The sequence below is a fragment of the Oryctolagus cuniculus genome, chromosome 21 (assembly GCF_051225735.1).
Source record: "Oryctolagus cuniculus isolate XC-2025 breed Fujian yellow rabbit chromosome 21, ASM5122573v1, whole genome shotgun sequence".
NCBI lineage: Eukaryota > Metazoa > Chordata > Mammalia > Lagomorpha > Leporidae > Oryctolagus > Oryctolagus cuniculus.
Window position 1 is genome coordinate 27,771,857 of NC_142887.1, and position 13,305 is coordinate 27,785,161.

The window sequence follows — 13,305 nt, forward strand, 5'->3', positions numbered from 1 at the left end:
CAGGGCTGGGCCAGGCCAAAGCCAGGAGTCAGGAGCTTCTTCCAGGTCTCCCACATGGGTATCAGGGGCCGAAGCACTTGGGCCATCTTCCGCTGCTTTTTCAGGCCATCAACCGGGAGCTGGATCAGAAGTGGAGCAGCTAGGTCTTAAACCACATGCCCATATGGGATGCTGGGATTGCAGGCAGCGGCTTTACCCACTATGCCAGAATGCCAGGCCCTTCAAAATCTTAAAACATCCACACAGACTTCACATCTTATGTTAAAATATATCCATATTTATTTTAATATTAAACCTTCCCTACCGCAACTCTTAAAAAACAAAACAAAAACAGATGCCCCTGGAAGACGCACCACATTGATCCTGTGGCTTCAAGTATCCCGGACAGCAACTCACAGCCCCAACTTAGCAGGTCCAGGGCCGCATGGTGTCTAAGGCCTCTGGTCCCACCCAGCCTGAGAAGGGACCCAGCTGGACAGGCAGCGGGGCCCACAGCTCCCAGTGCCCAGGGCGGCAGGCGGTAGGGGGAGCTCAGGATTCAACATCACAGCCTTGGCCAAGATGTGTCCTGGAAGACGGTCAGACCAGAGTGCCCCTAGGCCAGACAGCTCTTGCTTCAAATTCACCCCCAATAAATAAGCCTAAAACCTGGCCGCCATACCCTCAGCCCCCACAAACACCCGGACAGGCCACAGGGGACAGCGGCGCCAGCCCCACGTCATCCGGGAGCTGCTGTGAGAGGGGCAGACAGATGTCTCAGGATTGCAGAGAATGGCCCCCTCTTCCTTTCCGGCGGGTCTTGACCCTCCATCCTTGGCCTGGGGCTGCAGGCCCCAAGGTGGGACGCCTTGCCCCGTGGCAGGGCCCTAGTCCTCCCATCCACAGGGCTTGCTGTCCTGTCCCAGGAGCCCAGGCTGAAGGCCGGGGTGCAGGCGAGAGGGGTCCGTCCCCACGTGCAGAGTCCCTGCCCGGGCAGCTAATCGTCTGGGTAGCGGTTCCCTGCCAGGAAGAGGAAGAACAGGGAGGGGAGGCGTCAGGTGGGGACCAGGCGGGCTGGGCCAGAGCCCCGCCCCTGGTGCTCACCCAGGACGTTGAACTTGCACAGCGGGCAGGTCTGCTGGAGCATCAGCCAGGGGTCCACGCAGTCCCGGTGGAACTCGTGCTTACAGGGCAGCACCCGAAGCCACTGCAGGGCAGGCAGAGGACAAAGGCTCAGGCCGCAGCGGCGCCCGAGCTGGGAGGGTGAAGGCTCCTGTGGCCTGCACCCCTCCCCCAGCTCTGTTTCCTGGAGCTCTGGTGGGGCCTGCGAGCAGAACAGCTGCTGGGCAGGTTCTGAGGTCTCTCGGGAGCAGGGTGGGGGGCAGCCCAGGTCAGCTGATGGCGGTCTCTGCCCAAGCCAACCTGCTTGTTGCAGAAGTAGTCCAGGCACACGGCACAGGTCTCGGTGCCGGGCCCCGGCAGGCCCTGCGCAGCCCTGCCCAGGCGGCAGCGCCGCGTCTTGAGGGATGCCAGTCTCCGCACCACGCGCCGCTGGAACAGGTCCACCTGTACGGGGAGCAGAGGCATAGTCCCCAGGCCTGGCACGCTCCCCAGGCACCAGGGCGCCCCGGGGCTGGCTCCCACCTGGCCTCCGGGCTCCTGCTGGCTCTGCCGCGACGCCTGTCGCTGGGCCTGGACCACAAGGCCTGTGCACAGGAGCATGGCCACCAGCAGGATGGCGTTCCACAGCTGCTGCAGGGGCTTCTGGGGGGAAGGAGAGAGAGGTCAGGGACTGCAGGGCCGCCCCCCACTCTTCCCTCCCTGGGGGCCTCTGTGTCTCCCCCGTCCCCAACCCAGACCTAACCGGCTTCTTGGCACCTGCGGGGTCTGGAGGCCTCAGGCTCTCCACCCCCAGTCCACACCACCGTCCCCTGCTCCTTCCCAGGCCCCTCTGCCGCCCACCCGCTGGCACCAGCCTGAAGGCTCACACAGCCCCAGACTCAGAAGGAGCCCCCCCGCCCAGGCCCTGTTGCTTAGCCCTCTCGGGGTCTCCTGTGTCCCACAAGCCTCTGCTGCTCGGGCCCCACCTGCCCACCCCCACCCTGCCTCGGTCCCCTCGCATGGGGCTCTCCCTCCCTGCTGCCTCCTCTCAGCACACAAGTTCCTGGCCCCTTCCTGCATCCGTCCCCTGCTTGGGAACGTTCTTCCTCGCCCCTTCCTTGGGCTAATGCCTCTGGACACCCCTGGTTTTGGGGGCTCCCCCTGCCCAGCCCTGCTCACGCTCACTGGATCCACAGACTTCCTTGCCACTGCCTGCTGTGGCCCGTGAGCTCCGACTGGCAGGAGGGAGCCATGTCTGATACAACCACGGCTGCAGCCCCGGGGCCTCAGGGTTACCGGGAAAACCCCGCTGACCTTGACCTAACTCCCACCTGTGCAGTGTGGCTACTGGGCAGTGGGAATCGACGCGGCTGAGCAAGGAAGAAGCACGCAGGCTCTCCCACACAAGCTCGCCCTCTCACGTGGACGAATAAACACGCGCGTTCCAAACTCTCCTGCATCTGTCTGCCACCGTGTCCTGCCCCGGCCAGTGCCGAAGCTCAAGAACCAACGACTGTGCAGGGGGAGAGGGGCTGAGAGATGATGGGCTGTGCCCCGCTCTCCTGCACCCATCTGCCCGCCTACCAGGGTGCCAGTGCCTGTTCCAGGAAGCCCTCCTCCAGCCCTAAGCTGAGCTGCTGAGTCCTGTGCCCACCACCAGCCCAGCGGTGTTCACCCAGCAGTGACAGTAAATTTCTCCCCAACTGGGCCCCTACAAAAGCCCGGGGCTGGAGCTGCCCTGCTGAGCCAGGCAGCACTCACTGAGTGGGTGGCCGTTACAGAGTAAGCTCTCCGGGGCCGAGTCTGCCTGAAGCCCTGTGCTTGGGAGCAGCAGCAGGTGTCGTGTGTGTGTGTGTGTGTGTGTATCCATCAGAGCAGGAAGCATGTGGCTCAATCAGACTTTCCCGACACCCAGATGCTACGGCTCTGGATTCCCAGAGGGACTGGAGGGACGGTGACAGGGCCCTGGACTCAGGGCCCCAGGTACATCAGGTCAGCCAGCTGACCACAGACTGTGTGCATCCCTGCCTCCAGGCCTCTCCAGACTCTTCCTCCCCCCACCACCTCCCCCTAGCTCCAGCCTACCTCTCGGCACCTCCCCCTAGCTCCGGCCTACCTCTCGCCCCTCCCCCGGCCTCTCACCACATGCCTGCCCTGTCCAGGCATCCACGTGGGCTGCACATGGATTACAGTGTCCCATCCCTGTTCACAAACGGTCATGAAACGAGAAGTTACACCCTCAGCCTAAGACCAATTCAGCCGAGGTTTCAGAGCCAGGATTTGAACAGCTGCCCTGCCTGACTTACATCCACCAACACCTGCTGGAGGCTTCAGGCTGGAAAACTGCGCTGGGCCTGCCCCACGCAGAGCAGGGGCCCGAGAAAGGCTTGAGAATACCTTTGAACCCCAGGGAGACCAGAGACAAAACAGCTCTGGCCACCAGGAGGCAGACACGCTGCCCAGTAGGCAGGGGGTGGGCCATTCTAAGAGCCCCCACTAAGGGCCCAACAGAGCGCTGCTGGGACGGAGAAGAGGGACTTCAACCTGAGGGTGCAAAGGAGGCTTTGCAAAGACAAGCAGGATGAGCCAAGACGGTCCTGCCTAGAGCCGGACATGAGAGAGATGGAGATAAAAGCATCCGCGCCTACAGCCAAGCATGGCCAAGGCCGAGCGGCAGGTGACAATGCATAGGGCACAGGGCACAGGGAGCCAGGACGCAGAAGACTGGAAAAAGAGGATCAGCAAGTGGCTAAGGGAGCTGTGAAAGCCAGGCTGTGGAGCATGAACCTCTGCAGGCAGCCCTAACCCCCACCCGCGGCCCTGGGCCGGGTGCCACACTGAGCACCCCCTGTACCGCGACACTGAACACCCCCAAGAGCCGTGTGATGCCAGAGGCTCTCCCCACCACTGAGGTCGGGAGTGGCCCCAGGACTTGCAAGACAAGGCATGTGTGTAACCTCACCCCCCACCCCGCCAACCCCACACCTGCACCTCTTCTCCCTGGGCCCCGTATAACCCGCCGGCAACGCACCTGCTCCTGGGCACGACTGCCTCCCAGGCATACCAGGTCCTGCCAGCCTCCGTAGGCATCCTTGGAGAGGCCGCAGGTGGTCCACAGAGTCAGCTTCCACTCGATGTTGGCCGACAGGGACTCTCCGCTGGTGATTTCGGCTGTGGCCTGGGCCCGCCTGGGAGGGGGCAGACGGCAGGGCTCGTGGGAAAGCAGCCCTGGGTAGATGCCCTGGAATGTCCCCTGTGCAGGCCTCCTGCGCTGGCTCCCAGGCCTGTCCAGGTCATTGGTTTTTCTGGGTCTCCCATGGGCCAAGCCATTCAAGCCCGGGGGTGATGGGGGTCGGGAGGGCCTGTCAATCAAGTATCCTGTTTTCTCCTGGCTGGGTCATCATTCCAGGCCCCTGGGGCCTCCTCCCTAGCCTCTCACCTCTCTTTCCACCTGGGAGTGAGCAGTCTTAAGGCCAACACATGGCGGAGGTCCTGAGCCTTGTGAGCCCGGGGGAGAACCAGGGTCCCAGGCCCAGCCCTCGGCAGCCCAAACCCCCAACTCACTGCCGCAGAGCCTCCAGCAGCTTGGTGACGTTGGCAGAGTAATGGAGGACGATCACCGGCCTGAGCAGGAGCTGGGAGATGTCCAGCTGCGAGAGGGAGCACACGGAGGTCGGCCGACCTCAGGCCCCCTTTCCCTCGTGTCCCCTCGCAGCCTGCTCCCCTCCGCTCACCTCCCCGACCCCCCAGCCCACTCCACTCCGCTCACCTCCCCGACCACCCAGCCCGCTCCCCTCCGCTCACCTCCCCGACCACCCAGCCCGCTCCACTCTGCTCACCTCCCCGACCCCCCAGCCCACTCCCCTCCGCTCACCTCCCCGACCCCCCAGCCCACTCCCCTCCGCTCACCTCCCCGACCCCCCAGCCCGCTCCCCTCTGCTCACCTCCCCGACCACACAGCCCACTCCACTCTGGTTCACCTCCCCGACCACCCAGCCCGCTCCCCTCCGCTCACCTCCCCGACCCCCCAGCCCGCTCCCCTCCGCTCACCTCCCTGACCCCCCAGCCCACTCCACTCCGCTCACCTCCCTGACCCCCCAGCCCACTCCACTCCGCTCACCTCCCCGACCACCCAGTCCGCTCCCCTCCGCTCACCTCCCCGACCACACAGCCCACTGCCCTCCGCTCACCTCCCCGACCACCCAGCCCGCTCCACTCCGGCACCTCCCCGACCACCCAGCCCACTCCCCTCCGCTCACCTCCCCGACCCCCCAGCCCACTCCCCTCCGCTCACCTCCCTGACCCCCCAGCCCACTCCACTCCGCTCACCTCCCCGACCACCCAGCCCACTCCGCTCACCTCCCTGACCCCCCAGCCCACTCCCCTCCGCTCACCTCCCCGACCACACAGCCCACTCCCCTCCGCTCACCTCCCCGACCACCCAGCCCACTCCACTCCGCTCACCTCCCCGACCACCCAGCCCACTCCGCTCACCTCCCCGACCCCCCAGCCCGCTCCCCTCTGCTCACCTCCCCGACCACCCAGCCCACTCCCCTCCGCTCACCTCCCCGACCACCCAGCCCACTCCACTCCGCTCACCTCCCCGACCACCCAGCCCACTCCACTCACCTCCCCGACCCCCCAGCCCGCTCCCCTCCGCTCACCTTCCCGACCACCCAGCCCACTCCACTCCGGCACCTCCCCGACCACCCAGCCCACTCCACTCCGCTCACCTCCCCGACCACCCAGCCCACTCCACTCCGCTCACCTCCCCGACCACCCAGCCCACTCCACTCCGCTCACCTCCCCGACCACCTAGCCCACTCCACTCCGCTCACCTTCCCGACCACCCAGCCCACTCCACTCCGGCACCTCCCCGACCACCCAGCCCACTCCACTCCGGCACCTCCCCGACCACCCAGCCCACTCCACTCCGCTCACCTCCCCGACCACCCAGCCCACTCCACTCCGGCACCTCCCCGACCACCCAGCCCACTCCACTCCGCTCACCTCCCCGACCACCCAGCCCACTCCACTCCGCTCACCTCCCTGACCCCCCAGCCCACTCCACTCTGGTTCACCTCCCCGACCACCCAGCCCGCTCCCCTCCGCTCACCTCCCCGACCCCCCAGCCCACTCCACTCTGGTTCACCTCCCCGACCACCCAGCCTGCTTCCCTCCGCTCACCTCCCCGACCACCCAGCCCACTCCGCTCACCTCCCTGACCCCCCAGCCCACTCCCCTCCGCTCACCTCCCCGACCACCCAGCCCACTCCACTCCGCTCACCTCCCCGACCACCCAGCCCGCTCCACTCCGGCACCTCCCCGACCCCCCAGCCCGCTCCCCTCCACTCACCTCCCTGACCACACAGCCCACTGCCCTCTGCTCACCTCCCCGACCCCCCAGCCCGCTCCACTCCGCTCACCTCCCTGACCACCCAGCCCGCTCCGCTCACCTCCCCGACCACACAGCCCACTCCTCTCCGGCTCACCTCCCTGACCGCCCAGCCCGCTCCGCTCACCTCCCGGACCACGTTGTGGTTCAAGATAAGGAGAAGCAGGGCAGAAGCTCCCAGGAAGAGGGCCCGTTGCATCTGTCGGACAGAAGGTAGGAGGCTGGCACACCCCCTGCTGTGAGCGTGGACACACTAGCCAGGGACAGACTAGCCAGGGGCTGACCTGAGGTCAAGGGCAGAAACTCTCCTTCCCGGCCAGGCGCTCTGTAGGCTCCAAACAATACCTGCTGTCCTCCCTCCCCCATCACATACATCACCCAAGTCAGCCCCCTGAGCTCCCCCTGGCCTCCCTGCCCCCACACCACACTGCCCTGGCACTAATCTGACCCAGTCTTCCACACTGGAGTCTCCTGACTCATTCAGGCCTGGGCTTCTCCGGAAGCTCCAGAGGGCTCCATCTGTGGCCAGCTGCAGCTCCCCTCCCCCCTTCACCCCCTGCACCTGCCGGATCAGGGCCTTGGGATGGGCCTGCGGGCCACTGCCCTGACTCTCCTGGTTCTCCTTGCCCACATAGGCCACCGCGATCCAGCCTTCTGCGGGCACGTCCTGCTCGGCTTCCACGACGTCCATCTGGAGGGCCCAGGACCAGAGCAGGGGGAGGAGGGAGAGAGCGCGGAGGTTGGGTACAGGCCATGCAGGACTGGGGTTTGGGGATGAGTCTGGAGGGGAGGGGCTTCCAGGCTCGGGATTTGGAAGCCTTTTAGGCTGGGGGTCCGGGCGGTGGGCCCTGCATGCCAGGGTTCTGGGCGCGGGGTCCACGGCGGGGCGCCGGAGAGGCGGCGCTCACCAGCAGCAGGCGGCCGCCCAGCTGGGGCGCCGGGTCGGCTTCGGGGCCGATCGTGACGCCCTCCAGGACCAGCGCGTCCTGCAGCGGCAGCCTCACGTCCACTCGCACGGCGCGGGCTCCGCCCCGCCCCGCCCCGGCCGCTGGCTCGCTGCCGTCCGCCGCGGCCCCGGGCCCGGCCAGGCCCAGCCACAGCGGCAGCAGCGGCAGCAGCAGCAGCAGCGGCGACGGGGGCGGCGGCGGCGGGGGCGGCGGCGCCGGCCTCAGTGCGGGGCGCGCGGCAGGGCCCATGGCTGGACCCTGCAAGCTGGCGAGACGCGTGGGGGGCAGGGGACCCGGGAACGGGGGGAGCGGAGGGACCGAGGCCGCGGCCGGACGGGGCGGGGCGACGGGAGGGGCGGGGCCGCGGCCGGACGGGGCGGGGCGACGGGAGGGGCGGGGTAGGCGCTCGGCACCTCCCACGCCCAGACTGGGCCGCTCGCGCCCCCTGGTGGCCGTAGAGAAACCCGGGCGCCAGTGCCCCGGGGAGCTGTAGTGGGGGTCGCGGTGCAGTGTGCGAAGTCAGAGAGAGGCGGACGCGGGGAGGCCAGCCAGGCTGTCCGCGGAGACCGGAGATGGGAGACCGAGGAAAGCCGTTGGAAGAGGAGCCCTGGGGAGGCAGAGGCAGAATCAGGGGGTCGCGAAGGGGAAGAGCCACTGACCCACAGTATGGCCAGGGCCATGTCACGCCCCTCTCTTCCCGGGGCAGAAAATCGGAGACTGATAGGGGATGCAGAATGGGGAGGTTGAGGCACGGGTCCCAGAGCGGCAGGGGGAGGGGGTAGAGGCAGGGGCCTAGACGAAGCGAGCAGGGACAGTGTTTGTAAAGGGGGCAGAGAGGCTGGGTCACTTCCCGCACTGGGAGAGTGGACGTGATGTAAACCCCAGCAGGGTCTCGTTCCCAGCAAATAACCGCTGATGCCTGCTGGAATGTGAAAGTCTCCCCGGTGTCTAAGGATTGGGGCTGCTGGGAGCTGACTCAGTCTGAAACGTGGACCTTTTAAAAATTACACTGTGGGGGCCGGCGCCGCGGCTCTCTAGGCTAATCCTCCGCCTTGCGGCACTGGCACACCGGGTTCTAGTCCCGGTTGGGGCGCCGGATTCTGTCCCGGTTGCCCCTCTTCCAGGCCAGCTCTCTGCTGTGGCCAGGGAGTGCAGTGGAGGATGGCCCAAGTGCTTGGGCCCTGCACCCCATGGGAGACCAGGAGAAGCACCTGGCTCCTGCCATCGGATCAGCGCGGTGCGCCGGCCGCAGCGCACCGGCCGCGGCGGCCATTGGAGGGTGAACCAACGGCAAAGGAAGACCTTTCTCTCTGTCTCTCTCTCTCACTGTCCACTCTGCCTGTCAAAAAAAAAAAAATTACACTGTGGGGTGGCGCTGCTTGGGTCACCCTAGGGGTCACTTAGGGGTCCTAGAGGTCACCCGGTTTGAGAGTGCCTGCCTCAAGTCCTTGGCTTCTGGCTCCAGCTTCCTGCCAGGGCTCACCCTCGGAGGCGTAGATGACGGCTCAGGTACTTGGCCCCTGCCACTCACCTGCGAGACCCCACGGAGTTCCCGGAGGCTCCTGGCTTGTGGGGCCGTTTGAGGGGTGAACCAGCAGATGGAAGATCTTCTCTGTGTCCCTCCCTCTCTGTCGCTCTGCCTTTCAAATAAATGAATAAATATATTTTTTTAAAGTTTCGGAATTTTTGTGTGCTATAGAAGGAGGCAATATAGTAACTTGGATAAATTGGTTTAGGCATTAGGAAAAGAGATGAAATTGGACCCCCTGTTGCACATCATATACAAAAGATGGGCTCCATGTGGAATGAAGACCTAAAAAAGGGAACTTTTAAACATTTTTAAGGAAGAAACAGACTATCCTGATTGCCTCAAGACCAGGGGAGATTTCTGTGTCATAAAAGCAGATTGGAAAGGAAATGATTGAAAAAAATGCATCCAAAATAAAATGGAAAACTCCTATTCATGAAAACACTGTTATGGGGCCAGTGCTGTGGCACAGCGGGTTAAAGCTCTGGTCTGAAGCGACAGCATCCCATATGGGCACCGGGTCTAGTCCCAGCTGCTCCTCTTCCAATCCAGCTCTCTGCTATGGCCTGGGAAAGCAGTAGGAGATGGCCCAAGTCCTTGGGCCCCTGCACCCGCGTGGGAGACCTGAAGAAGCTCCTGGCTCCTGGCTTCAGATCGGCACAGCTCCAGCTGTGGCGGCCATTTGGGGAGTGAACCAGCAGATGGAAGACCTCTCTCTCTCTCTCTCTCTCTGCCTCTCCTCTTTCTGTATAACTCTGACTTTCAAGTAAAATAAATCTTAAAAAAAAAGAGAGAGAGAGAAAACATTGTCATATAATGGCAGGAAAAGCCATAACCTGGGAGGAGATATTTGGAACCAGTTGTTTCCTGTGCAGGATGTACGAATACATAGATATGAGCTCAAGATACAAACAGGCATTTGACAAGAGGAGACATGAATCGCCTGTAAGGGCCACATGGTGGCGCAACAGGTGTCTGAGCTCTGGTCGAATCCCTGCTGCGCCGCTTCCGATCCAGCTCCCTGCTAACGCGCCTGGGAAAGCAGTGGCAGATGGCCCAGCTCCAACCATTGTGGCCATCTGGGGCGTGAACCAGCGGATGGAATACCTCTCCCTCTCTCCCTCCCCAACTCTGCCTCTCAAATACATAAATAAATCTTAAAAATATGCATAGAACTAACATATGACCCAGCACTTCTCCTAGGGGTATACCCAAAAGTATGGAAATCAGGCAAGTACTCACACAGACACTTGTGCATGAGGGTTCTTGGCAGTGTTGTCCATCAGAGCCAAAAGGCAGAGTCAGCCCAAGTGTCCCTCAGCAGACAGGAGGATAAACACAGCGAGCTCTACACGCACCATGCAATGCCTCCAGGTTAGGGCTAGGGTAGGGCTTGGGGTTAGGGTTAGGGTTAGGGTTAGGGTTAGGGTTAGGGTAGGGCTTGGGGTTAGGGTTAGGATTTGGGTTAGGGTTAGGGTAGGGTTTGGGGTTAGGGTTAGGGTTAGGATTTGGGTTAGGGTTAGGGTTAGGGCTAGGGCTTGGGGTTAGGGTTAGGGTTAGGGTTAGGGTTAGGGTTAGGGTTAGGGTTTGGGGTTAGGGTTAGGGTTAGGATTTGGGTTAGGGTTAGGATTTGGGTTAAGGTTAGGATTTGGGTTAGGGTTAGGGTAGGGTTTGGGGTTAGGGTTAGGATTTGGGTTTAGGGTTGGGGTTAGGGTTTGGGGTTAGGGTTAGGGTTTGGGGTTAGGGTTAGGGTTAGGGCTAGGGTCTGGATTTAGGGTTAGGGTAGGGTTTGGGGTTAGGGTTAGGGTTAGGGTTTGGGGTTAGGGTTAGGGTTAGGGCTAGGGTCTGGATTTAGGGTTAGGGTAGGGTTTGGGGTTAGGGTTAGGGTTTGGGTAGGGTTAGGGTTAGGATTTGGGTTAGGGTTAGGGTTTTGGTTTAGGGTTAGTGTTCGGATTAGGGTTTGCGTTAGGTTTAGGGATTGGGTTAGGAATAAGCAATGAAGCACCAATCCCCACTACAACCTGGAGGAACCTGCAAATCCTTATGTTGAGAAGCCAGACACCAACAGTCACATCTTGGGCATTTGACACAGTGGTGAAGACGTTGCAAGGGACGCTTGCATCTTGTCTCAGAGAGCCTGGGTTCGAGTCTTGGTTCTGCTTCTAATTCCAGCTTCCTGCTAATGCATATGCTGTGAGGCAGCAGGTGACGGTTCATGTATTTGAGTCCCTGCTGCGCACATGGGAAGGATGGACTGAAATCCAGGCTTTTGGCCTCAGCCTGACCCAGCCTGGGCTGTTGTGGGCAGAAGGGATTGAAGATCGCTTTCTGTCTCTCTGCCTTTCAAATAAATAAAAGTTAAAAAAAACTTCGAATGGGCCTGTGCCGCGGCTCACTAGGCTAATCCTCCGCCTTGTGGCGCCGGCACACCGGGTTCTTGTCTCAGTCGGGGCGCTGGATTCTGTCCCGGTTGCCCCTCTTCCAGGCCAGCTCTCTGCTGTGGCCTGGGAGTGCAGTGAAGGATGGCCCAAGTGCTTGGGCCCTGCACCCCATGGGAGACCAGGAGAAACACCTGGCTCCTGGCATTGGATCAGCGTGGTGTGCTGGCCCCAGTGTGCCGGCCGTGGCGGCCATTGGAGGGTGAACCAACGGCAAAGGAAGACCTTTCTCTCTGTCTCTCTCTCTCACTGTCCACTCTGCCTGTCAAAAAAAAAAAAAAAAACCACTTCGAATGAACCCATGTACAGGAGCTATGCAGAACAGGTGGATCCAGAGTCAGGGAGCAGATGGGCGGCTGGGGGTGGAGGTGAGTGTGAGATCTCCCGGGTGGTGAGACTGTGTGGGAACTGGAAAGAGGTGATGCTTACACGATACTGTGCACATGCTAAGTGCTAGTGAATGTTTCACTTTAAAGTGGTTGATTTGATAGTCTATAAATTTTACCTCAATAAAAGAAAAATGGGAACCAGCATTGTGGCGTAGTGGGTAAAGCTGCCGCCTGCAGTGCCAGCATCCCATATGGGTGCCAGTTCAAATCCTGGCTGCTCTACTTCTGATCCAGCTCCCTGCTGATGGCCTGGGAACAGCAGTGGAGGATGGCCTGGGTACTTGGGCCCCTGCACCCACGTGGGAGACCCGGAGGAGGCTCCTGGCTCCTGGCTTCTGCCTAGCCCAGCCCCAGTCATTACAGCTATTTGGAGATTAAGCCAGCAGATGGAAGACTCTCTCTCTCTCTCTCTCTGTCTCCCTCTCTCCTCTACTTCTCTAACTCTTTCAAATAAATAAATAAATCCTAAAAAAGAAAAGCAATCCCCCAGTCCAGGCCAGCGTTGTTTAGTAACAGTTTAAGCTATTACTTGCAATGCTGGCATCGCATTTGAGCACTGGTTCCAGTCCCGGCTGCTCCACTTCCAGTTCAGCCCCCGGCTTATGGCCTGGGAAAGCAGCAGCAGATGGCCCAAGTGTTTGGGCCCCTGCACCCATGTGGGAGACCTGGATGTAGATCCAGATTCCTAGCTTCGACTTGGCCCAGTGGAACCATTGCAGCCATCTGGGGGCATGAACCAGCATATGGAAGATCTCTCTCTCTCTGTCTCTCCCTATCTCTGTAACACTTTTTTTTAGGAAAAAAATAAAGTGGTTAATTTTATATTCTATGCTTTTCACCCCAATTTTTAAAAAAAAAAACAATATACAGGATTGGTTGTATTTTTAGGGATGCATTCATATGCAACAAAGCTGTCAAGAGAATTAAAGAAATGAGAATCACAAAGTTCAGTCCATTCAACTGGGGAGAAGCCCCCTGGGGGGTGGGTTTCCAATGGCATGTTCTACCTTTAAGTAACAGGATGCTTGTGCTGTCATTCTTTTTTTTTTTTTTAAGATTTATTGTATTTGTTTGAAAAGCAGAAGCACACACACATAGAGAGGAGAAGACAGAAAGAGAGAGATCTTCCACCTACTGGTTCACCCCCCAAGATGGCTGCCACAGCCAGGGCTGGGCCAGGCTGAAGGCAGGAGCCTAGAACTCCACCCAGGTTCTCCGTGGTGGGTGCAAGGGTCCAAGCACTTGGGCCATCTGCTGCTGCTTTTCCCAGGAGCATTAGCAGGGACCTGGATCAGGGCTCAAGCCGGTCCTCCTAGGGGATGCCAGCATCGCAGGCGGTGGCTTAACCGCGTCGGCCGGCCCCGAAATCCTTCTTCACTCTGTGTACGTCAGTAGTGTTCTCCTGTGGGCGTGAAATCACTCTTTATGAGTTGCAAAATGCACTGTGGAGGCCCCGGGGGGCCCATGGCCAGCCTCGCTTCTCTGGTTCTTTGGCTGTCCGAGCCCACGTGTCATCCCCAATGACAGG

At 61.1% G+C, this 13,305-nt stretch overlaps 1 protein-coding gene across 3 annotated transcripts; it reads right to left on the reverse strand.

Moving 5' to 3' along the window:
* Positions 1-256: 256 nt before the first annotated feature.
* Positions 257-7,773, reverse strand: RNF215 (ring finger protein 215). Of its 3 annotated transcripts, none has more exons than XM_051826684.3 (9): positions 7,384-7,773; positions 7,038-7,166; positions 6,603-6,674; positions 4,645-4,715; positions 4,112-4,268; positions 1,624-1,743; positions 1,402-1,545; positions 1,084-1,186; positions 257-999 (listed from the first exon to the last, which is right to left on the reverse strand). In XM_051826684.3, exons 1-9 carry the CDS (start codon positions 7,669-7,671, stop codon positions 977-979), a joined length of 1,107 nt encoding a protein of 368 aa, XP_051682644.3. In that variant the 5' UTR covers positions 7,672-7,773; the 3' UTR covers positions 257-976. The 3 variants fall into 3 exon arrangements, with proteins under 3 accessions (XP_051682644.3, XP_051682643.3, XP_051682642.3); XM_051826683.3 differs by having other exon boundaries at positions 1,624-1,740; positions 4,645-4,730; XM_051826682.3 differs by having other exon boundaries at positions 4,645-4,730.
* Between the last annotated feature and the right edge of the window lie 5,532 nt (positions 7,774-13,305).

Bases quoted from the DNA above. Each gene is read 5' to 3' on its own strand.
- RNF215 (XM_051826682.3), bottom strand. From the start codon at position 7,671: ATGGGCCCTGCCGCGCGCCCCGCACTGAGGCCGGCGCCGCCGCCCCCG. The intron at 6,675-7,037 runs GTGCAGGGGGTG...TCTGTCCGACAG, and splicing joins CCAAGGCCCTGATCCGGCAG to ATGCAACGGGCCCTCTTCCT. The intron at 1,546-1,623 runs GTGGGAGCCAGC...CTCCCCGTACAG, and splicing joins AGCAGGAGCCCGGAGGCCAG to GTGGACCTGTTCCAGCGGCG.